This window comes from Corythoichthys intestinalis, chromosome 1 (genome assembly GCF_030265065.1).
Source record: "Corythoichthys intestinalis isolate RoL2023-P3 chromosome 1, ASM3026506v1, whole genome shotgun sequence".
Classification (NCBI taxonomy): domain Eukaryota; kingdom Metazoa; phylum Chordata; class Actinopteri; order Syngnathiformes; family Syngnathidae; genus Corythoichthys; species Corythoichthys intestinalis.
The window spans coordinates 13609619-13636307 of NC_080395.1; the positions used below are offsets into that span (position 1 = coordinate 13609619).

A 26689-nucleotide genomic window follows, 5' to 3' on the forward strand; every position below is an offset into this window, starting at 1 on the left:
CATTGTATTAATTTATTGGTTTTATCATTTAAAATAAAATACACAAATATGTTTATCAGTTTCTATCGTAATTAAAAAAATACACAAAGGAAATTTTTAAAACAACATAGTAATCGCATATTATAAGTCAAATGGAACAACTTGCTTTGAGTCGAGGGTTAACAGCGGCCAACCCTGGCCGTTCCTTCCCTTTGCGTCAATGTACAGTAGTTCTTCTCATATTCTTCCTTTTTCGTACTTAAGAGCTCATGGACAGCATAACATTGTTATGTCCCCTGATAGGAAAAGTACAGAAAGTTGGATAAAGCGCAAACTTTCAACGTATAGGTTTAGGGACAAAATTCAGACCTTTCAAAATTGAGTTATTGATAGTGACGACGCTGATTCAGATTGGTTTATTTTATGTAATGAAGATTTTTTTGGAGTCCAGTTAAGTAGTGATAATCGCCCACTTACATTCCACACGATTCAACCTATTACATTGAAATCCCAGTGATTGGTCGCTTGTACTTCCGGTTCACTTGACGCAACGTCTGTGTAACCCGCGCCAGACTTCTAACCAAACGCGCTCCTTTAAAGCATTCTCATCGTGTGAGTACCGAAGTAAGCATTTATGGAATAAAATTCATAGCCTTTTGGCTATAAATTGAAGCTTCCCAGGCTCACTTACCTTGGTTTTGTTCAGCTTAGCTCGGTAGCCAAGACGCGGTAACGTATTTCGTTGGTTTCGCGTGACGCTAGTAACGATGTGTTGTATTTTTTTGAGTAGGGTCATGAAAGTGAAGCTGTACATTTAATTATATCTGACGCTGCGAGACTTCGCATAAGAATGCGATGGAATACTGTAATACAATAAACGATGGAAGACCGTATTTTTGACACAAAGCCATCATAATAGGTAAAAAAAAATATTTATGGCGGAAAACAATCAGGTGACTTAAAGTTCCGCTCTGAGACCCCCAATTTGGCCAACTTTTAAAATTGTCCGATATGCATGTGTGATACATCATTAAAAAGCTCAAGTTTCTAGGGGAAGAAAATTTTTGAACAGGAAGGCATTTTAAAAAAATGTTTTTAAACAGCGAACCCCTATCTGGAGGTGAGCGCATGAAAGAGTAGAATTAAAGACGCCATGACTTTAACGAGATATTATCGCGTAGTTACCTTGTTTCGATCCAAAAACTTCATATAGCATGTATCAACGAGTGTCAAGAGACAGCTGTGAATGGTCACAGCTGGATTTTTGGGAGATTTAATGGGTGAAATGTTACGGGTCCAGCGAGGTGTACCGCAGTAGCAAAAATGTGTACCTGGTGACAGGTAGAAGTTGGAATAATGAGACACGATGCGCTTAGGTTGCTGCTCAAACAACAAACAAACTCTCTTTATCTCTTTTCATATAGCATCATATCATCACATATTGAACATATTTTCAAAATACAATCACTTTTTGGTGCCTTTCCAAATACACCACTCATGTACAATTGTAAACTCACAATAGCAAATAACATTTGTCAAACTAGAAACTGCAATTTCGGGAGAAATTACACACCTTGGTCTTTCCTCTGTGGAGATACAGATCTTAGCCCCACTCAGGTCTATCAATAGAATGGACCATAATGCCAGTCAATGGCACTAAACAAAGTAAAAGCCATTAGAAAAGATTGGGAGAATTGGACGTCCATGGCCGTCAATGGCATCACCCTCCATAAGCGGCAATCCAATCAGGGACATTTGGGGGACACGTCCTAATGATATCTAGTCATTTTCTGTTGATTTGGGGAAAAAAAAAAAATTCCCATTGAAAATGAATGGGAAAAATTTTGGACGTCCATGGACGTCAATGGTATCAATTTACATAAGCGTCAATGGAATCCAAGTACATTGGCATCAATAGAATGAACAAACATGAAGAAATGCCATTGGAAATGAATGGGAAGTTTGGACGTCCATGGACGTCAATGGCGGTACCTTTCATAATTGTTAATGGAATCGGGGAAGTTTGGGGGACACGTCCTAATGATATCTAGTCATTTTCTGTTGATTTGGGAAAAAAAAAAAAAATTCCCATTGAAAATGAATGGGAAAATTTTTGGACGTCCATGGACGTCAATGGTATCAACTTACATAAGCGTCAATGGAATCCAAGTACATTGGCATCAATAAAATGAACAAACATGAAGAAATGCCATTGGAAATGAATGGGAAGTTTGGACGTCCATGAACGTCAATGGCATCACCCTCCATAAGCGGCAATGCAATCGGGGACATTTGGGGGACACGTCCTAATGATATCTAGTCATTTTCTGTTGATTTGGGGAAAAAAAAAAAATCCCATTGAAAATGAATGGGAAAAATTTTGGACGTCCATGGACGTCAATGGTATCAACTTACATAAGCGTCAATGGAATCTAAGTACATTGGCATCAATAGAATGAACAAACATGAAGAAATGCCTTTGGAAATGAATGGGAAGTTTGGACGTCCATGGACGTCAATGGCATCACCCCCCATAAGCGGCAATGCAATCGGGGACATTTGGGGGACACGTCCTAATGATATCTAGTCATTTTCTGTTGATTTGGGGAAAAAAAAAAAATTCCCATTGAAAATGAATGGGTAAAATTTTGGACGTCCATGGACGTCAATGGCAGCACCCCCCATAAGCGTCAATGGAGTTGGGGACGTTTGGGGTATACGTCCTATTGATATCTGGTCATTTTCTGTTGATTTGGAGAAATGTAGTTTTTTCCCCATTGAAAATGAATGGGAAAAATTTTGGACGTCCATGTAAGTCAATGGCGGCACCCTTCATAAGCGTCAATGGAATTGGGGAAGTTTGGGGGACACGTCCTATTGATATCTGGTCATTTTCTGTTGATTTGGGGTAATTTTGTTTTTTCCCCATTGAAAATGAATGGGAAAAATTTTGGACGTCCATGGCAGTCAATGGCATCGACATCCATATAATCAATTGAATCCAAGTACATTGGCATCAGTAGATTCGACATGCATGGCCGTCAATGGCATCAATGCAATGTAAATTCCATTGGAAATCCCATTGGAAGTGAATGGGACTTTTCCCATTCGAAATGAATGGGATAGTTTTTGGCAAATTTCCGAGGAAGCGTAATTTTTTTCCAAATTCTGTATACAACTTTTATGCCCCTCACCGTCCCGGAATTTTTGATGCCCAAATTATGTGATTTGGTCAAAAATTGTAGGACTAGATACATTTTGAAACTTTTTTTTTTTTCACGGAAAATTGCCGTTTACGGGCGAACGGAAAATTTTTCGGGGCCGTTTGAAAAATTCCCATCGTCACGCGAAAAATCCGGTCGTGCCGATACTTCAACGGTGCCGATCGGTGCTACGGTTTGGGCTGTGCGTTGGCTCAAAAAAACGCGGAGAATTATTGAATAATAATAATAATAACTAGAAACTGCAATTTCGGGAGAAATTACACACCTTGGTCTTTCCTCTGTGGAGATACAGATCTTAGCCCCACTCAGGTCTATCAATAGAATGGACCATAATGCCAGTCAATGGCACTAAACAAAGTAAAAGCCATTAGAAAAGATTGGGAGAATTGGACGTCCATGGCCGTCAATGGCATCACCCTCCATAAGCGGCAATCCAATCAGGGACATTTGGGGGACACGTCCTAATGATATCTAGTCATTTTCTGTTGATTTGGTGAAAAAAAAAAAATTCCCATTGAAAATGAATGGGAAAAATTTTGGACGTCCATGGACGTCAATGGTATCAATTTACATAAGCGTCAATGGAATCCAAGTACATTGGCATCAATAGAGTGAACAAACATGAAGAAATGCCATTGGAAATGAATGGGAAGTTTGGACGTCCGTGGCCGTCAATGGCATCACCCTCCATAAGAGGCAATGCAATCGGGGACATTTGGGGGACACGTCCTATTGATATCTAGTCATTTTCTGTTGATTTGGGGGAAAAAAAAAAATTCCCATTGAAAATGAATGGGAAAATTTTTGGACGTCCATGGACGTCAATGGTATCAACTTACATAAGCGTCAATGGAATCCAAGTACATTGGCATCAATAGAATGAACAAACATGAAGAAATGCCATTGGGATTTAATGGGAAGTTTGGACGTCCATGGACGTCAATGGCATCACCCTCCATAAGCAGCAATGCAATCGGGGACATTTGGGGGACACGTCCTAATGATATCTAGTAATTTTCTGTTGATTTGGGGAAAAAACAAAATTTCCCATTGAAAATGAATGGGAAAAATTTTGGACGTCTATGGACGTCAATGGTATCAACTTACATAAGCGTCAATGGAATCCAAGTACATTGGCATCAATAGAATGAACAAACATGAAGAAATGCCATTGGGATTTAATGGGAAGTTTGGACGTCCATGAACGTCAATGGCATCACCCTCCATAAGCGGCAATGCAATCGGGGACATTTGGGGGACACGTCCTAATGATATCTAGTCATTTTCTGTTGATTTGGGGAAAAAAAAAAATTCCCATTGAAAATGAATGGGAAAATTTTGGACGTCCATGGACGTCAATGGTATCAACTTACATAAACGTCAATGGAATCCAAGTACATTGGCATCAATAGAATGAACAAACATGAAGAAATGCCATTGGAAATGAATGGAAAGTTTGGACGTCCGTGGACGTCAATGGCATCACCCTCCATAAGCAGCAATCCAATCGGGAACATTTGGGGGACACGTCCTAATGATATCTAGTCATTTTCTGTTGATTTGGGGAAAAAAAAAAAATTCCCATTGAAAATGAATGGGAAAAATTTTGGACGTCCATGGACGTCAGTGGTATCAACTTACATAAGCGTCAATGGAATCCAAGTACATTTGCATCAATAGAATGAACAAACATGAAGAAATGCCATTGGAAATAAAAGGGAAGTTTGGACGTCCGTGGCCGTCAATGGCATCACCCTCCATAAGAGGCAATGCAATCGGGGACATTTGGGGGACACGTCCTATTGATATCTAGTCATTTTCTGTTGATTTGGGGAAAAAAAAAAAATTCCCATTGAAAATGAATGGGAAAAATTTTGGACGTCCATGGACGTCAATGGTATCAACTTACATAAGCGTCAATGGAATCCAAGTACATTGGCATCAATAGAATGAACAAACATGAAGAAATGCCATTGGAAATGAATGGGAAGTTTGGACGTCCATGGACGTCAATGGAATCACCCTCCATAAGCGGCAATGCAATCGGGGACATTTGGGGGACACGTCCTAATGATATCTAGTCATTTTCTGTTGATTTGGGGAAAAAAAAAAATTTCCCATTGAAAATGAATGGGAAAATTTTTGGACGTCCATGGACGTCAATGGCAGCACCCCCCATAAGCGTCAATGGAGTTGGGGACGTTTGGGGGACACGTCCTATTGATATCTGGTCATTTTCTGTTGATTTGGGGAAATTTAGTTTTTTCCCCATTGAAAATGAATGGCAAAAATTTTGGACGTCCATGGACGACAATGGCAGCACCCCCTATAAGCCTCAATGGAGTTGGGGACGTTTGGGGGACACGTCCTATTGATATCTGGTCATTTTCTGTTGATTTGGGGAAATGTAGTTTTTTCCCCATTGAAAATGAATGGGAAAAATTTTGGACGTCCATGGCCGTCAATGGCATCGACATCCATATAGTCAATTGAATCCAAGTACATTGGCATCAGTAGATTCGACATGCATGGCCGTCAATGGCATCAATGCAATGTAAATTCCGTTGGAAATCCCATTGGAAGTGAATGGGAACTTTTCCCATTCGAAATGAATGGGATAGTTTTTGGCAAATTTCCGAGGAAGCGTAATTTTTTTCCAAATTCTGTATACAACTTTTATGCCCCTCACCGTCCCGGAATTTTTGATGCCCAAATTATGTGATTTGGTCAAAAATTGTAGGACTAGATACATTTTGAAACTTTTTTTTTTTTCACGGAAAATTGCCGTTTACGGACGAACGGAAAAATTTTCGGGGCCATTTGTAAAGTTTCCTGTGTCACGCGAAAATTCCGGTCGTGCCGATACTTGAACGGTGCCGATCGGTCTCACGGTTCGGGCTGTGAAGCGCGCGTTTTTTTTCCATTCAAAATGAATAGGAAAGTTTTTGGCAAATTTCCGGGGAACCGTAAATTTTTGCCAAATTCTGTATACAACTTTTATGCCCCTCAATGTCCCGGAATTTTTGATGCCCAAATTATGCGATTTGGTCAAAAATTGTAGGACTAGATACATTTTTAAACTTTTTTTATTTTTCGGAAAATTGCCGTTTACGGGCGAACGGAAAATTTTTCGTGGCGGTTTGAAAAATTCCCATCGTCACGCGAAAAATCCGGTCGTGCCGATACTTCAACGGTGCCGATCGGTGCTACGGTTTGGGCTGTGCGTTGGCTCAAAAAAACGCGGAGAATTATTGAATAATAATAATAACTAGAAACTGCAATTTCGGGAGAAATTACACACCTTGGTCTTTCCTCTGTGGAGATACAGATCTTAGCCCCACTCAGGTCTATCAATAGAATGGACCATAATGCCAGTCAATGGCACTAAACAAAGTAAAAGCCATGAGAAAAGATTGGGAGAATTGGACGTCCATGTCCGTCAATGGCAGCACCCTCCATAATTGTTAATGGAATCGGGGAAGTTTGGGGGACACGTTCTATTGATATCTAGTCATTTTCTGTTGATTTGGGGAAAAAAAAAAAATTTCCCATTGAAAATGAATGGGAAAAATTTTGGACGTCCATGGACGTCAATGGTATCAACTTACATAAGCGTCAATGGAATCCAAGTACATTGGCATCAATAAAATGAACAAACATGAAGAAATGCCATTGGAAATGAATGGGAAGTTTGGACGTCCATGAACGTCAATGGCATCACCCTCCATAAGCGGCAATGCAATCGGGGACATTTGGGGGACACGTCCTAATGATATCTAGTCATTTTCTGTTGATTTGGGAAAAAAAAAAAAATTCCATTGAAAATGAATGGGAAAAATTTTGGACGTCCATGGACGTCAATGGTATCAACTTACATAAGCGTCAATGGAATCCAAGTACATTGGCATCAATAGAATGAACAAACATGAAGAAATGCCTTTGGAAATGAATGGGAAGTTTGGACGTCCATGGACGTCAATGGCATCACCCCCCATAAGCGGCAATGCAATCGGGGACATTTGGGGGACACGTCCTAATGATATCTAGTCATTTTCTGTTGATTTGGGGAAAAAAAAAAATTTCCCATTGAAAATGAATGGGAAAAATTTTGGACGTCCATGGACGTCAATGGTATCAACTTACATAAGCGTCAATGGAATCCAAGTACATTGGCATCAATAGAATGAACAAACATGAAGAAATGCCATTGGAAATGAATGGGAAGTTTGGACGTCCCTGGACGTCAATGGCATCACCCTCCATAAGCAGCAATGCAATCGGGGACATTTGGGGGACAGGTCCTATTGATATCTAGTCATTTTCTGTTGATTTGGGGAAAAAAAAAAATTTCCCATTGAAAATGAATGGGTAAAATTTTGGACGTCCATGGACGTCAATGGCAGCACCCCCCATAAGCGTCAATGGAATTGGGGACGTTTGGGATATACGTCCTATTGATATCTGGTCATTTTCTGTTGATTTGGAGAAATGTAGTTTTTTCCCCATTGAAAATGAATGGGAAAAATTTTGGACGTCCATGGAAGTCAATGGCGGCACCCTTCATAAGCGTCAATGGAATTGGGGAAGTTTGGGGGACACGTCCTATTGATATCTGGTCATTTTCTGTTGATTTGGGGAAATTTTGTTTTTTCCCCATTGAAAATGAATGGGAAAAATTTTGGACGTCCATGGCCGTCAATGGCATCGACATTCATATAGTCAATTGAATCCAAGTACATTGGCATCAGTAGATTCGACATGCATGGCCGTCAATGGCATCAATGCAATGTAAATTCCATTGGAAATCCCATTGGAAGTGAATGGGACTTTTCCCATTCGAAATGAATGGGATAGTTTTTGGCAAATTTCCGAGGAAGCGTAATTTTTTTCCAAATTCTGTATACAACTTTTATGCCCCTCACCGTCCCGGAATTTTTGATGCCCAAATTATGTGATTTGGTCAAAAATTGTAGGACTAGATACATTTTGAAACTTTTTTTTTTTTCACGGAAAATTGCCGTTTACGGACGAACGGAAAAATTTTCGGGGCCATTTGTAAAGTTTCCTGTGTCACGCGAAAATTCCGGTCGTGCCGATACTTGAACGGTGCCGATCGGTCTAACGGTTCGGGCTGTGAAGCGCGCGTTTTTTTTCCATTCAAAATGAATAGGAAAGTTTTTGGCAAATTTCCGGGGAACCGTAAATTTTTGCCAAATTCTGTATACAACTTTTATGCCCCTCACCGTCCCGGAATTTTTGATGCCCAAATTATGTGATTTGGTCAAAAATTGTAGGACTAGATACATTTTGAAACTTTTTTTGTTTTTCGGAAAATTGCCGTTTACGGGCGAACGGAAAATTTTTCGTGGCGGTTTGAAAAATTCCCATCGTCACGCGAAAATTCCGGTCGTGCCGATACTTGAACTGTGCCGATCGGTGCTACGGTTTGGGCTGTGCGTTGGCTCAAAAAAACGCGGAGAATAAGATGAATAAATAATAAGTACAATAAAGTTGCACAATAACAATACCTTGTTCTTTCTTTCAGAAAGACCAAGGTAATAACCAGTCATTGGCACTAAACAAAGTTAAAGCCATTAGAAAAGATTGGGAGAATTGGACGTCCATGTCCGTCAATGGCAGCACCCTCCATAATTGTTAATGGAATCGGGGAAGTTTGGGGGACACTTCCTATTGATATCTAGTCATTTTCTGTTGATTTGGGAAAAAAAAAAAATTCCCATTGAAAATGAATGGGAAAAATTTTGGACGTCCATGGACGTCAATGGTATCAACTTACATAAGCGTCAATGGAATCCAAGTACATTGGCATCAATAAAATGAACAAACATGAAGAAATGCCATTGGAATATGAATGGGAAGTTTGGACGTCCATGAACGTCAATGGCATCACCCTCCATAAGCGGCAATGCAATCGGGGACATTTGGGGGACACGTCCTAATGATATCTAGTCATTTTCTGTTGATTTGGGAAAAAAAAAAAAATCCCATTGAAAATGAATGGGAAAAATTTTGGACGTCCATGGACGTCAATGGTATCAACTTACATAAGCGTCAATGGAATCCAAGTACATTGGCATCAATAGAATGAACAAACATGAAGAAATGCCTTTGGAAATGAATGGGAAGTTTGGACGTCCATGGACGTCAATGGCATCACCCCCCATAAGCGGCAATGCAATCGGGGACATTTGGGGGACACGTCCTAATGATATCTAGTCATTTTCTGTTGATTTGGGGAAAAAAAAAAATTTCCCATTGAAAATGAATGGGAAAAATTTTGGACGTCCATGGACGTCAATGGTATCAACTTACATAAGCGTCAATGGAATCCAAGTACATTGGCATCAATAGAATGAACAAACATGAAGAAATGCCATTGGAAATGAATGGGAAGTTTGGACGTCCGTGGACGTCAATGGCATCACCCTCCATAAGCAGCAATGCAATCGGGCACATTTGGGGGAAACGTCCTATTGATATCTAGTCATTTTCTGTTGATTTGGGGAAAAAAAAAAAAATTCCCATTGAAAATGAATGGGAAAAATTTTGGACGTCCATGGACGTCAATGGTATCAACTTACATAAGCGTCAATGGAATCCAAGTACATTGGCATCAAAAGAATGAACAAACATGAAGAAATGCCATTGGAAATGAATGGGAAGTTTGGACGTCCCTGGACGTCAATGGCATCACCCTCCATAAGCAGCAATGCAATCGGGGACATTTGGGGGACAGGTCCTATTGATATCTAGTCATTTTCTGTTGATTTGGGGAAAAAAAAAAATTTCCCATTGAAAATGAATGGGTAAAATTTTGGACGTCCATGGACGTCAATGGCAGCACCCCCCATAAGCGTCAATGGAATTGGGGACGTTTGGGATATACGTCCTATTGATATCTGGTCATTTTCTGTTGATTTGGAGAAATTTAGTTTTTTCCTCATTGAAAATGAATGGGAAAAATTTTGGACGTCCATGTAAGTCAATGGCGGCACCCCTCATAAGCGTCAATGGAATTGGGGAAGTTTGGGGGACACGTCCTATTGATATCTGGTCATTTTCTGTTGATTTGGGGTAATTTTGTTTTTTCCCCATTGAAAATGAATGGGAAAAATTTTGGACGTCCATGGCAGTCAATGGCATCGACATCTATATAGTCACTTGAATCCAAGTACATTGGCATCAGTAGATTCGACATGCATGGCCGTCAATGGCATCAATGCAATGTAAATTCCATTGGAAATCCCATTGGAAGTGAATGGGACTTTTCCCATTCAAAATGAATGGGATAGTTTTTGGCAAATTTCCGAGGAAGCGTAATTTTTTTCCAAATTCTGTATACAACTTTTATGCCCCTCACTGTCCCGGAATTTTTGATGCCCAAATTATGTGATTTGGTCAAAAATTGTAGGACTAGATACATTTTGAAACTTTTTTTTTTTTCACGGAAAATTGCCGTTTACGGACGAACGGAAAAATTTTCGGGGCCATATGTAAAGTTTCCTGTGTCACGCGAAAATTCCGGTCGTGCCGATACTTGAACGGTGCCGATCGGTCTAACGGTTCGGGCTGTGAAGCGCGCGTTTTTTTTCCATTCAAAATGAATAGGAAAGTTTTTGGCAAATTTCCGGGGAACCGTAAATTTTTGCCAAATTCTGTATACAACTTTTATGCCCCTCACCGTCCCGGAATTTTTGATGCCCAAATTATGTGATTTGGTCAAAAATTGTAGGACTAGATACATTTTGAAACTTTTTTTATTTTTCGGAAAATTGCCGTTTACGGGCGAACGGAAAATTTTTCGTGGTGGTTTGAAAAATTCCCATCGTCACGCGAAAAATCCGGTCGTGCCGATACTTCAACGGTGCCGATCGGTGCTACGGTTTGGGCTGTGCGTTGGCTCAAAAAAACGCGGAGAATTATTGAATAATAATAATAAACTAGAAACTGCAATTTCGGGAGAAATTACACCTTGGTCTTTCCTCTGTGGAGATACAAATCTTAGCCCCACTCAGGTCTATCAATAGAATGGACCATAATGCCAGTCAATGGCACTAAACAAAGTAAAAGCCATTAGAAAAGATTGGGAGAATTGGACGTCCATGTCCGTTAATGGCAGCACCCTCCATAAGCGTCAATGTAATTGGGGAAGTTTGGGGGACACGTCCTATTGATATGTAGTCATTTTCTTTTGATTTTGGGAAAAAAAAAAAAATCCCATTGAAAATGAATGGGAAAAAATTTGGACGTCCATAGACGTCAATGGCAGCACCCCCCATAAGCGTCAATGGAAGCAGGGAAGTTTGGGGGACATGTCCTATTGATATCTGGTCATTTTCTGTTGATTTGGTGAAATTTTGTTTTTTCCCCATTGAAAATGAATGGGAAAATTTTTGGACGTCCATGGCCGTCAATGGCATCGACATCCATATAGTCAATAGGATCCAAGTACATTGGCATCAGTAGATTCGACATGCATGGCCGTCAATGGCATCAATGCAATGTAAATTCCATTGAAAGTGAATGGGAACTTTTCCCATTAGAAATGAATGGGAGAGTTTTTGGCAAATTTCTGGGGAACCGTAAGTTTTTTCCAAATTCTGTATACAACTTTTATGCCCCTCACCGTCCCGGAATTTTTGATACCCAAATTATGTGATTTGGTCAAAAATTGTAGGACTAGATACATTTTTAAACTTTTTTTTTTTTTCGGAAAATTGCCGTTTACGGGCGAACGGAAAATTTTTCGTGGCGTTTTGAAAAATTCCCATCGTCACGCGAAAATTCCGGTCATGCCGATACTTGAACGGTGCCGATCGGGGCTACGGTTTAGGCTGTGCGTTGGCTCAAAAAAACGCGGAGAATAAGATGAATAAATAATAATAATAACTAGAAACTGCAATTTCGGGAGAAATTACACACCTTGGTCTTTCCTCTGTGGAGATACAAATCTTAGCCCCACTCAGGTCTATCAATAGAATGGACCATAATGCCAGTCAATGGCACTAAACAAAGTAAAAGCCATTAGAAAAGATTGGGAGAATTGGACGTCCATGGCCGTCAATGGCGGCACCCTTCATAAGCGTCAATGGATTTGGAGAAGTTTGGGGGACACGTCCGATTGATATCTGGTCATTTTTTGTTGATTTGGGGGAAAAAAAAAATTCCCATTGAAAATGAATGGGAAAAATTTTGGACGTCCATGGACGTCAATGGTATCAACTTACATAAGCGTCAATGGATACCAAGTACATTGGCATCAATAGAATGAACAAACATGAAGAAATGCCATTGGAAATGAATGGGAAGTTTGGACGTCCGTGGACGTCAATGGCATCACCCTCCATAAGCAGCAATGCAATCGGGGACATTTGGGGGACAGGTCCTATTGATATCTAGTCATTTTCTGTTGATTTGGGGAAAAAAAAAAATTTCCCATTGAAAATGAATGGGTAAAATTTTGGACGTCCATGGACGTCAATGGCAGCACCCCCCATAAGCGTCAATGGAATTGGGGACGTTTGGGATATACGTCCTATTGATATCTGGTCATTTTCTGTTGATTTGGAGAAATGTAGTTTTTTCCCCATTGAAAATGAATGGGAAAAATTTTGGACGTCCATGGAAGTCAATGGCGGCACCCTTCATAAGCGTCAATGGAATTGGGGAAGTTTGGGGGACACGTCCTATTGATATCTGGTCATTTTCTGTTGATTTGGGGAAATTTTGTTTTTTCCCCATTGAAAATGAATGGGAAAAATTTTGGACGTCCATGGCCGTCAATGGCATCGACATTCATATAGTCAATTGAATCCAAGTACATTGGCATCAGTAGATTCGACATGCATGGCCGTCAATGGCATCAATGCAATGTAAATTCCATTGGAAATCCCATTGGAAGTGAATGGGACTTTTCCCATTCGAAATGAATGGGATAGTTTTTGGCAAATTTCCGAGGAAGCGTAATTTTTTTCCAAATTCTGTATACAACTTTTATGCCCCTCACCGTCCCGGAATTTTTGATGCCCAAATTATGTGATTTGGTCAAAAATTGTAGGACTAGATACATTTTGAAACTTTTTTTTTTTTCACGGAAAATTGCCGTTTACGGACGAACGGAAAAATTTTCGGGGCCATTTGTAAAGTTTCCTGTGTCACGCGAAAATTCCGGTCGTGCCGATACTTGAACGGTGCCGATCGGTCTAACGGTTCGGGCTGTGAAGCGCGCGTTTTTTTTCCATTCAAAATGAATAGGAAAGTTTTTGGCAAATTTCCGGGGAACCGTAAATTTTTGCCAAATTCTGTATACAACTTTTATGCCCCTCACCGTCCCGGAATTTTTGATGCCCAAATTATGTGATTTGGTCAAAAATTGTAGGACTAGATACATTTTGAAACTTTTTTTGTTTTTCGGAAAATTGCCGTTTACGGGCGAACGGAAAATTTTTCGTGGCGGTTTGAAAAATTCCCATCGTCACGCGAAAATTCCGGTCGTGCCGATACTTGAACTGTGCCGATCGGTGCTACGGTTTGGGCTGTGCGTTGGCTCAAAAAAACGCGGAGAATAAGATGAATAAATAATAAGTACAATAAAGTTGCACAATAACAATACCTTGTTCTTTCTTTCAGAAAGACCAAGGTAATAATAATAAGTACAATAAAGTTGTAGAATATCATTACCTTGTTCTTTCCTTTGGAAAGACCAAGGTAATAATAGCTATCCAATAAACTTGTTTTGTAATTATAAAATTACCTTTGGTCACAGTATAATACTGGTTAAATAATATTTCACCTCTGTGCATTAGGATAGACATTGTCTAATACATGGCTGTATTTAATACAGGTCTGCTGCAACGAATGAAATTAGGTGATAAGTATTCTTGGTTAACAAAACCACTAAGACACAAAGAGCAATTTACTAAACAATATTCTTATTATATCGCTAACATCTCCAAACATGTACAATATGTACATTATATTTGCTATCTAACGTTTCAACATTAACTGCGTCACACACAATGGCGCCGATGCACGGTCAAACATATTGTTTTGTGGTACCCGTTAGCTTACAAAGTTAGTGTCCGCTAGCCTTTAAAAACTAGCGTCCGTTTTCATTAAAGAAAAATAATATTCAACATAAATATTGCCTTGACATTTACACTTTTGACATCATTAGAAAAGTAAATATAATTAAATTAAATCACATTTTTTCCCTTTTCTTTCAAATATACCACATGACACATTTCCCACAGGCAAATGGGATCACCCTATATTAGGGGTGTTACAGAAACATGGTAGTATAGACCCTACTCACATGACATCACAACCACGCCCCCGCGCCATATTGTCCGTCAACTCGTCACTGTTGATGCATTACCGCTAGGTAAATTCCTCCTATTATGGGCGTGTTTTTCTGCTCGTTAACATTAATAATCAAAATGGTGAAGGCGTGTGTGGCGGTTGGTTGCAATAACAGAGAAGATAGACGGAGAGACTTAAAGTGCTACCAGATTCCGAGAGACCCGGAGAGGAGAGCGAGATGGGCTGCTGCAATTCGACAAGAAAACTGGGCTCCAAACGATTACCACAGATTATGTAGTAGTCATTTTATATCTGGTAAGATGCATTTAATATATATTTAGAGGGTTTTGGGCTGACAACCACAATTAAGATCATTGCTAGGCTAATCGCCGACAACATACACTCAGACGTTGTGAATGAACTACCTGAAAATATATAATTATAAGGGGATAATAAGACAGTTGTCATACAATTAATTTACAATTTCACTATTGAGGTCAAAAGCCAAAAAATAAATTCAACTAGGGACAATCTGGAGTAGTGCTATCGCACTTCATATTTATTACATATTATATATGTATGTAGTGAGAGTGCTATCGCTAAACCATATAAACATTAAAAGCCCTAGCTCCATTGACAAATGACATGAAATACATTAGACTTGACAGTGGATGTTAGCAAGAACAAAAGATTTTGAATTGAAAATTTCGTAACTCACCTTCCCGAGCACAAGATAGATTCCTGCCGAATTTTTGTGGACGAGGACCTGTTTCACCCAACCAGCAACGAAGTATTTATAAGCCTCCAAGCTCTTAAAGTTTTTCAAACTTTCGTGAGAATAGGCTGATTTTGTGTGGACAAGATATTTGTAAATATCAGGGTAGCAGATGTCAGGCAGAGACAGTGGAGACAGGGGGTCGAAAAACATCGTTTTAGGCATCAAATATGGATCTGGCGAATGGATAAACTGAAGCTTTTCCACATAACGCCTTTTATGCAACGCATCCAATGAGTTTACAGTGTCAGATAACACCGGGGCTTCCATGAATTGCTCTATAAATTGCACGACTAATTGAAACCATTGAGAATAGGGCTAAAAAATGACGGACAATATGGCGGCCGGATACAGCGACACGTCATTTTGTGACGTTGGTGAGTAGGGTCTATAACAAGGGTCGCGATGCAGAAATCGCAGACATCAAGTAGTGGTCGAGAATTTCTTTTTCATATATTTACCCTTTTAAACCTTTTTTTTTTTTTTTCAATTTTCTTTGTTTGGATCGAGTATTCATCTCACATATTGGAGAAAATGCGACTGTAACAAAAAAAAAAAAACAACAATTAATTAAGCGATATATCCGTGACTTTTTTACAGACCCCATTTTTTTCATTGTGACGTAACTTGTTTAAAAGTTTAAAATATGTGAATGAATAATTTTTTAAAGACGTTATATTTTTTAAACGAAATCTTAGACATCAATTAATGATTCGAAGCTAAAAATGACGAACATTTTGAATCATAAATATAATTAATTACCTTCGTTTTATGGCTGGGTTGAAACAAAAGTGGTTGCTCGAGGTCTGTAAAAGGGGTTCTCTAGGGTAAAACAGACAAATTAAAAATAGTTCGGGGGGCTTAATGCACCATGAATCTGCTGTGGCAGCATATAGACACATTTTTCCATCAAACACGACAGTTGTTTTGGCTTAAAATACAGCAGTTTCTATTAAAGAGGAGTGCAAGAGCAGAAACTGCTTTTTCAGTCTTGTCTGTGTTTTCCACCATATACAGTATAAATGTATAAAGGCTGCAGTTGTCGATCCTTTAACAATCGAGTATTCTACTAAAAATTCCATCAATTAATCAGGTAATCGGATTAAACATTTCGTTTTAGGTAAAGAGCCATTATAAATGTATGAGAGAAAAGAACATTTTTAGACAATGTCTCTATTGTAGATGTACATTGTTGAAAACATCCAACAATTGCATCTCAGATGTGACTAGAAAAAAAGAAAATTCACTGCTTTCACTCAAAAATCTTACCAAAAAAAAATCTTATTTCTCACCTAAAAATGTCATTACGCTTGACAACACATGTCACTTAAAAGTAAGGTGTTTTCCCAAAGTTTTTCAATTGAATTTCTATTTGTGTCAAGCTATTTTTAAGTTCTATTCATTTTAAGGTGGTTTAAATTGTAAGTCCTAATAGGATTTTGAGTTTTTGCAGTGTTCAAAATAAATGTATGAATGTATTAAATAAATATATTGGAGAACATTAGCCACCAGTGCTACCTGGTGTTTTATCCATCAATGAATACTGAGCTAAAATTGACAGTTAGCTTTATTATGTTTTTATTTTACACCCTCATCACTCTATTGTGTTGTTTTTACAGATTAAATAAAGCCTGTATGAAAGACGCGTTGACCACGGATCGACAGTAGTCATAATTGATAGAAACCTAGCCTTTTGCAGGGCTAACGTTACATTAGCAAGGTACAGTAACATTATTCTGATTTATTAGCGCTACATTAACTGGGTGCCTTCGGTGGCGCTGCGGTATAGAAGACGTGCTGTAGTGTTATGAAAGCGCTGTCTTACAGTGACTACATGAAACAGTGTTCGTCTTGGTGTCCAGCTTAAAATGCTCCCACACTTTTGACATTTTCTGCTTTTTCATGGTGCCTTTTTCTTTGCTTTCATCGGCTTCTTTGTCGTTACCTCTATATTCATGCATGGTTGAAATCAAATATATCCGCCGCATTGTCTTCTTCCGATACGCACGTGACGTCAGCGCGTTGTGCCGCCTAAAAAGTAATCCGGCCAAACGTCATGCTTCGAGCTGGCAAAATTAAAGGATTCTTCGGGGCAGGGAAAATTCCTCGATCAATTTTTAAAATTTCAAATCATTTGAGTAATCGTTTCAGCTCTAAAATGCATATTAAGGGAACGGGTGAGTATTTTAAAAGACAAAAGTATAACCGTAATTGGTGATCATGCTTAGCTTTCTATTGCTGTGCTAGTTACCGTATTTTTCGGACTATATGTCGCAGTTTTTTTCATAGGTTGGCTGGGGGTGCGACTTATATTCAAGAACGACCTATGCATGAAATTATTAACACATTATGATATAATTTCACATGTTATTTTGGTGTTTTGGAGTGACACTGATGGTTTGGTAAACTTGTTAGCATGTTCTTTATGCTATAGTTATCTGAATAACTCTTAATAGCTATGGCCACGTTCGCGTTCTGCCTTTGGCAATGTGTGTTCAATTTTATTATTGACTTTTTTATATTGAAATGCATGCTTTTAGTTTGTGGCGCTTTCATACCCACGTGGGGGCGCACTCACACTTGTTTACGCGAAGAAGAGCGCTCACACGCCAGAAGAAGACAGACAGCTACGCAGCGTCTCTGAGCGAGTGGGCGAGAGAGAGACAGAGAGAGAGCAAGAGAGACACGGCTACGAATCTACGTTCATTGTTTATGCTTGTAAAATATCTCTACAGAGGCAACGCCTGTGTGTATCATCTTTTCTGTTGTTGTGTGTTTTCCACCCTCGATCGGACACTTAGAGCCAGTTGTGTGGTTGTTTGAACGATGTGCTAATGCTAGCGAACGCATGCTAACCGTTTGTGTCATTGCTGTAGTAGATACGAACCTGTTTGGTATCAAGGAGGAAATTGATTCAGCAAATTATACGGACGTCCAGCATCGTCATTTGGGAGTTTAGCTCGCTGTATAGCCAGGAAGGGCCGAGCCGTAGCATCCTGGTAAGGACAGTATATTCACATTTCAGTGTTCATGCATCTTGTAACATCATACTGTACACTTATTCAGCATGTTGTTCTCTATTGTATTTTTATATTAAATTGACTTTCAAGATGACATATCTGTTCTATGTGTTGGATTTTATCAAGTAAATTTCCCTCAAAAATGCGACTTATACTCTGGGGCGACTTATAGGTTTTTTTCCTCTTCGTTGGGCATGTTATGGCTGGTGCGACTTATACTCAGGTGCGACTTATAGTCCGAAAAATACGGTAGTATATGTTGAAAGAATGACAATAGAAAGCCGATGGATAACATACTTGATAACATACTTGTGACATCATCTGTTTAGAGATTTTTGTGTGGGCATGGCCATGGACGCTTAGAAAGGAATGCTAATTATGTTATACTTTCATCCCACAGACGTCACTGAAGATTTTCACCCACAGAAGCGCCACCCCATTCCCCCGCCCCCTCTTCATTAAACAAGAGTCTGAGATGTCGGACATTAAACGGGAGACGGAGCCAGAGATCCTCAGCTTTCAAATTAAAGAAGAAGAACGGGAAGATGAAATCACAAAGTGTCCTATGACTGTCAGTGTGAAGAGTGAAGAATATGAAGGTCCAAGTGAAAAGAGCGGAGTAGCAAAATCTTCGGGCGACAGCTCGTTTCAACACCTGACAACAAAAGGCGAGGGACGATTGCAGTCGGACGGCATCTTCGCTGCACTCTCGGACAGCGACGACGTAACGTTACACTCTTCTGACACTGACACTATTGAGGAGGATGTTGACTTTGACCAAAAGTCTTCGAAATCTTTCAACAAGTCATCATCGCAAAGAAACACAAAAGAATGCCAAGGTGGGAAACCCTTTGCCTGCACTGTTTGTGAGAAAAAAATCACTACCATGGAAAATGTAATCATACACACGAGAACACACACTGCAGAAAAGCCTTTTCTCTGCACATTTTGTGGTAAAAGATTCAATTCTGAGACTGATTTAACCAGGCACGCAAGAACACACACCGGAGAAAAGCCTTTTGCTTGCACAATTTGCGATCAAAGATTTTCTTGGAAGAAACACCTAAAAAGACACACGCGTGCACACACCGAGGGGAAACCTTTTGCCTGCACATTTTGCGGTAAACGATTCACCGACAAGGGACATTTGAACGAACACACAAGAACACACACTCGAGAGAAACCCTTCGCCTGCTCATTTTGCGATAAAAGATTTTGTCGAAAGCAACAGCTAACAACACACATGAGTACACACACTGGAGAAAAGCCTTTCATCTGCACATTTTGCGATAAAAGATTTTGCCGGAAGCAACAGTTGACAACACACACGAGTACACACACTGGCGAAAAGCCTTTTGTCTGCATGTGTTGTGGTAAAAGGTTCACCGAGAAAGGAAATTTAGACAAACACACAAGAACACACACTGGAGAGAAGCCTTTTGCTTGCACGGTTTGCGAGAAAACATTTTCTTGGCGTCAACAGTTAACAAGACACACGTATACACACACTGGAGAAAAGCCTTTTCCCTGCTCAGTTTGTGGTAAAAGATTCACCCGGAAAGGAGAATTAAACAATCACTCAAGAACACACAACTAACTTACTCACATAACCTACTTACCGCTTTTCACTATTTTACTTCTGATTGCCGGTATTTGAAATATATGAAGTCCTCGGGTTACGACGGACCCGACTTCCACGATTCCAACTTTACAACACCTGCGTCTCGTCATATTTTTTTCTTTTTTAAATGTTGACTTTTGTTTTGTGATGCATGCTTTTATTTTGGCGAAGGAAGCATAGAACAAGAAGCGAGCGCATGTACAGATGCACCCACCCTACACACAGAGCAGCCGAGTGATAGAGGTGACAGCCTGCGCGCGCATTTGTTGCTTGTGAAGCATCCGGAGGCGATGGCTGTATATAATCCCTTTTCTACTGTTTATTTTGCGTTTTGAATTGTGGTCGAATACTTGGGGCGAGTTTATGTGATTGTTTTGATAATGTGCGGACGCTAATTGATACATGCTAATCGTTTGTTATTGCTGTAGCAGCAGCTACTTGTAAACACAAATTTGAATTGCTGTTAATAAAGATGAGAGTGATTTAATTTCATTTTTATTTTAGTTTAATTCTGCAAGTGTTGATGTCATGAGCAGCTAAATAAATTCAGAAAACCACTCGGACGTCTGACATTGTCATTTCGGAGCTTAGCTCACTGTCTTAGCAATGACTTAGCTCCAACGTCTTGGCGAGGACAGTACAATGATGTATAATACATGTTTTTGAATAGGTTTTTTTAGAGGGTGTTTAGAGGTATTTAAAGGGTTAATTCCGATATACGCAGAAATCCAGGTTACATCGCCACCGTATAAACGGAAGTTGTCTGTAAACCGGGAACTACCTGTAGTTTGATGCTTTCCTTGTTTTTGTGTTTTGTTCAGTTCCAAAATTTATCTGAATAGCAGTTTCAGGGAATATTGCCTTATCCATTGTATGCATTGTAATCATTTGAAATCTGCTTCCTTTTAGAATTACTGGACCTTTTATGATTACTACCGTATATTTTTGTTCATTACTGACTGTCTTCCTTTAAAAGATGTATCCTCAATTGACGAAAATTAGATGAGGACAAATGTTTTTGTCTGTAAAATTCCGAAGTTTTAATCCGAAAAATAAATAAATAAATAAAGGTTTCCAACATTTTTTAATGAACATTGACAGGCAACCACGTATTGGAGTATCAGTCAGAGACAGTTGCCGCTGCCGTTTTATAAATGCTGCTCAACCCTTAGAATTACTGGACCTTTTATGATTACTACCATATATTTTTGTTCATTACTGACTGTCTTCCTTTATTGTGAACTGTTTTTAGAACTCTTCTCTGTTCTATAAAAAAAAAAGGGTTGTTATATTATACCAGCAGTATTTGCATTGCATTAATTCTCATATTTCAACACAATTGGGCAACTATGGAATCATGCTAACAATAAATTATAATAATACCAGTGTGTTTTTTTTGGCAGCCCTTTTTATTTTCTTAAGTCTTTTGGATGAAAATGCTTCGACGTTTTAGCTATGTTTTCATTATTTTCAAAACAACCATTTTAAAATGATTGTCTTCATCTAGTTTTGACGAAAAGATGTATCCTCAATTGACGAAAATTAGATGAGGACAAATGTTTTTGTATGTAAAATTCCCAAGTTTTAATCCGAAAAATAAATAAATAAATAAAGGTTTCCAACATTTTTTAATGAACATTGACAGGCAACCACGTATTGGAGTATCAGTTAGAGACAGTTGCCGCTGCAGTTTTATAAATGCTGCTCAACCCTTAAGCATTTTTTTGCTGTGTTTTTCTTTTGTTTCAGATATTTTGTTATGTCTCTATATATGTTGTAAACATGTTTAACATGCCCTGGATATCTTGGTATATCATTTGTCAGCACAACGTCACCTATATGATCTGTTATTGAAGCAATGAAGCTTTTTAGCCAATGGGTTCAAAGCTTCGTGTTGGTTTATTTGCTTTATGGTGCCATTAAGTAGTCTTGAAGCCCAAGAGATCACCAAATATTTAGCTACAGTACTTGTTTAGGAAAATGATATGAATGTGCTTGTGATAGTACAGTATATGAACAAAATGCAACAAGTGGTGTAAGGATAACTAATTATTCATTTTTATTCCGAAATAATAGCATTACTACAGTATTTGGTTCACAGCCCGGAACCCACAAAAACGTAACAGTTCACTATTGCATTTTGCTGTCGCTTTGTACTGTAGTCAGTAATGCATTTGCAATACCTGTCAAACCACATTCTGAAGCAGTTACGTGGTACAGCCCACCAGTGTGGCTTAAAGTTTTGGCCAAATAAGGCTCGCCTCGAGTCACGCTTTGTGGCAAAGCCCTCCCATTACTCGTTAACGTAGTAGCCTCGGTACATTCAGTCCTATCGCTAATTAATACACTATATAATCTATCATGTCATAATATTAGACCAAAATGATCGAATCCCTACTGGAAAAAATATACAGAAATAATGTCTGAACTGTTCGCTGCCACTCTCTTACTTCAAATGGATGGAGGTCTTCAAGTGATAAACTAAATAAACTAATGTAAATTCATAACATGAGGGTGATTGGAGCCCACAGGATTCGATGTAGACTCTGGCAATTCAAGTGATATTTTTTAAAATCCTGTGTCCCGCAGACGTCACAGTGGAAGATCTTCGCCCTAAGGAGCACGATCCCCCCCACGTTAAACAGGAGGAAGAGTCACAGATGGCGTACGTCATACAGAAGGCAGAGCCAGAGACTCTCTACGTTAAAGAAGAACAGGAAGATGAAATCACAACGTTTTCAGTGACTGTCAGTGTGAAGAGCAAAGACGAAGGTCAAAGCGAAGAGATCAGAACAGCGAAACCAGCGAGCAGCAACTCGTTTCAACATCCGACAACAAAAGGTGAGGGACGATCGCAACCGGACGACCTCTCGGTGCCGCTCTCGGACAGCGATGACGTAACGTCACACTCTTCTGACTTTAGCACCGACGTAACGTCACACTCTTCTGACTTTAGCACCGATGAGGAAGATGTTGAAGAATGCTTGAGTTGGAAACCCTTTGCCTGCCCATTTTGTGGCAAAAGATTCACTTATGAGGCTGATGTAACGAGGCATGAAAAAACACACACTGTAGAGAAGCCATTTGCCTGCTCATTTTGTGATAAAAGATTTTGTCGTAAGCAAAAGTTGTCGGCACACGTGAGGACACATACTGGAGAAAAGCCTTTTCAATGCACAATTTGTGGTAAAAAATTCACCCAGGCAGGAAATTTGAAAACACACACACGAATACACACTGGAGAGAAGCCTTTCGTCTGCTCAGTTTGCAATAAAAGATTTGGTTGTAAGAAAGATTTAACAGGACACACATATACACACACTGGATTAAAGCCTTTTCTCTGCTCAGTTTGTGGTAAAACATACACCCGGAGGGGAGATTTAAACAATCATGAAAGAGCACACACCTAACTTACATAACTTACCTTCTGATTGGTGGCATCTGAAATAGTTTGATGCTTCTTTCTTTTCGTTGTTGTTCACTCAGTGTCCAAACTAAATCTGAATAGTTTCAAGTAAGATTTTTGTATTCGTCTCGTGCATTGTTATAATTTGAAATCTGCTTCATTGTAGAATTACCAGATCTTTTTATTATTAACAGGGGTAAAAGTGGCTAGAATTTATTTGGTTTTGGACTAAAATTCTAGAGGAACCTCCTAAAATCACTGAAATGCAGACAAAACTGCTTTTGGCACAGTTATTCCTGTAACGCATTTTTTTCAATGATTTGCAAAATAAAAGTTAACAGAAACGGCAGTAACCCCAGCCTTCCATCCCCTAAACCCGCCATTTCCTCACATCTAAATAGAAAACCTCAATTGTAACTACTTAAGAACATTGGATGTACATTAAAATTGAAGGTAAATTAAACATTTACTTTTTTATATAATAATAAAATTGTTAATAAATAATAAACATGCAATACAGGCCAAAAGTTTGGACACACCTAATTCAATGCACATAAATGAAGGTCCCAACCACATGGATAAAGCAATATATTCCATTAATCAACCCTGAAAAGGCATACTGCTGTAAATTCAAAAAACACTCTAGGGGACTCCCTCTTGAAGCTCATCAAGAGAATGGCAAGAGTGTACAAAAAATTAATCAGAGCAAAGGGTGGCTACTTTCAAGATCTAGAATATTATACGTTTTTAGTTATTTCACCTGTTTTTTGCTAAGTACATAGTTCCACACATGTTCATTCATAGTCCTTTTACCTCCAGTGAGAATTTCAATGACACTTGACGAGTCAAAAATGATGCACAGCAGATAAAATAAATAATCCTCTTCAGCTTTTTTTTTTCTCTTAAAGAGCTGATCAATTTTCTGTTGCATTGCCCTTTATTGCATCAGTTCAACAAGCTTTTGTCTTTTTTAGTTTTTCTATTTTTTTTTTTTTGTGCTGTTCCAGAAAATGTGCATTTGAACCAATCAGACCTAATTATCTCTGCCGATCCAATGTCAGCATTGTGGTGTGAGGACCTACACTACCTAGCATTCAGTCAGATTACTCGTTCAGTCACATGATGTTATGTTAAAATTAGGGCTGTCAAACGATTAAAATTTTTAATCGAGTTAATTACAGCTTAAAAAATTAATTAATCATAATTAATCGCAATTAATCGCAATTCAAACATCTATAAAATATGCCATATTTTTCTGTAAATTATATATATATTCTGTAAAATAAATTGTTGGAATGGAAAGATAAGACACAAGATGGATGTATACATTCAACATACGGTACATAAGGACTGTATTTGTTTATTATAACAATAAATCAACAAGATGGCATTAACATTATTAACATTCTGTTTAAGCGATCCATGGATAGAAAGACTTGTAGTTCTTAAAAGATAAATGTTAGTACAAGTTATAGAAATTTTATATTAAAACCCCTCTTAATGTTTTCGTTTTAATAAAAATTGTAAAATTTTCAATCAAAAAATACACTAGTAGCCCGCCATTGTTGATGTCAATAATTACTTACACAATGCTCATGGGTGCTGAAGGCTATAAAATCAGTCGCATCCAAGCGCCAGCAGAGGGCGGCAAAACTCCATAAAACACAATTAACAAGTGGGCATTTCACTCTTCTGACATTTAAATCTGTCTGAGCGGGACATGTGCGTTAATTGCGTCAAATATTTTAACGTGATTAATTAAAATTAATTACCGCCCGTTAACGCGATAATTTTGACAGCTGTAGTTAAAATGTTATAAATGAACACATTAAGGAACAAGACGTTTGTGGAAATGTTTTGTTTTGGCAGGCACAAAAGACACCATATTATCTAGCTACGCTAAAAAGATAATTTACATCATCATTTGCTATGGGTTGTCAGTCTCCGATGTTAAACTCAAGAAAAAAAAAAGAAAAAAAAAACTTTGCTTTTTCCGAGTTAAACATCAGAGACAGTTGTCGCTGCCATTTTATAAATGCTTTTAAAAACTTTTGATGCTTAGCCTATTTTGGCTGGGTTTTTTGGGTGGGGGGGCGTGTTTCAAATACTTTGTGATGTCTCTATGTACAGTTGTTGGTTGTTCATATGCTCTATAGCACCATCAAGTGGTCTTGCAGCCCATGAATTCTATAGCTATTTGTTTAGGAAAATGATACGAGTGTGCTTGTGTTACTATTAGATGTGAGAACCTTTGGGTCCCTCACGATACAATACGCGATGAAAGGCTTACGTTATCGATCTCACAATGTGGGGAGACACCGATTATCGATACATGGGTCAGGAAATCCTTCTGTGATATTGTACAACAAACAATAATACAAGCTTTTTTCATCCCTCTGCTGTGAATTGAAATGAGTTAATGACCAGTAGAAGTTCAATCCATTTTAACTGGGAGGGTAGCAGCGAATTAACATTTGTTCATTCATTGCCATCCCTCCCACTTCAAACGGATTGGACGTCTATAGCCGTCAGTGGCAGCCAATGCATGCAATGAGTTACTTTTGGGGCATTTCACATTTTTTCCTGTTGATTTTTGGTCAATTACTTTTCCTTTTGGAGCATTTGTGGGTCACTTATGATTGATTGTCATTATATAACTGCGTTTGTGATCGTCTTTATATAACTGCATTTGAAAATGTCTTCTATTGATCATCTTTATATAAGTGCATTTGTAAATGTTGTCTTTTATTGATCGTCTTTATATTTATGCATTTGTAAATTTTCTCTTTTATTATTGCCATTATATGACCACATTTGTAAATGTTCTCTTTTATTGGTTATCTTTGTAGTGCCTATTAATTTTTGCACTCTTGTGACTCCAAACATGAGTAGTGCGCTGTCATGGGTTAGTAGACAAGGTGGACGATTGGTGTGTATTGTTGATTGTTCATCAGTCTATCATGTTAATAATAAACTATCAACATGGCGGCAAATTAGTTTCAAAAAAACAAAAAATGTGTTTTTAATGTGTGTTCACCCCCCCCCCCCAAAAAATGTGCACTTGTGCAGAAAGAATTCATATTCACAAAATCATTATTTAACCGTAAAATATTTTCACACTAAAATATAAAAAAAAATGTTTAAAATATTTTGGTGAGTGTACATTTTTTACAAGCCCAAATTATTTTTTTTAAAACTTTGATTCTGTTTTTTGTTTTCAACAATAAAAATATTAGACTAGAATATACAATTTCTGGAGAAATTGGGATGGCTGCTTTGCTTTCGCAGGTAAGCAACTTCCTGTCTATTGGGGGGCGTTTTAATGATTAATTTTAACCATTC

At 38.6% G+C, this 26689-nt stretch overlaps 1 protein-coding gene across 1 annotated transcript; it reads left to right on the forward strand.

Moving 5' to 3' along the window:
* Positions 1-526: 526 nt before the first annotated feature.
* On the forward strand, positions 527-25395 carry LOC130917830 (uncharacterized). The gene is made up of 4 exons (XM_057839564.1): positions 527-591; positions 18721-19159; positions 22531-22782; positions 22865-25395. The coding sequence occupies exons 2-4, from the start codon at positions 18796-18798 to the stop codon at positions 22873-22875; spliced, it is 627 nt and encodes a 208-aa protein (XP_057695547.1). The 5' UTR covers positions 527-591; positions 18721-18795; the 3' UTR covers positions 22876-25395.
* The last annotated feature ends 1294 nt before the right edge of the window (positions 25396-26689 follow it).

What these genes read in the sequence shown, in the direction of transcription:
- LOC130917830 (XM_057839564.1), top strand. Translation starts at nt 18,796, where the DNA reads ATGTCGGACATTAAACGGGAGACGGAGCCAGAGATCCTCAGCTTTCAA. An exon ending in AAACACAAAAGAATGCCAAG is followed by an intron (nt 19,160 to 22,530) that starts GTGGGAAACCCT and finishes TGTGTCCCGCAG; the next exon opens with ACGTCACAGTGGAAGATCTT.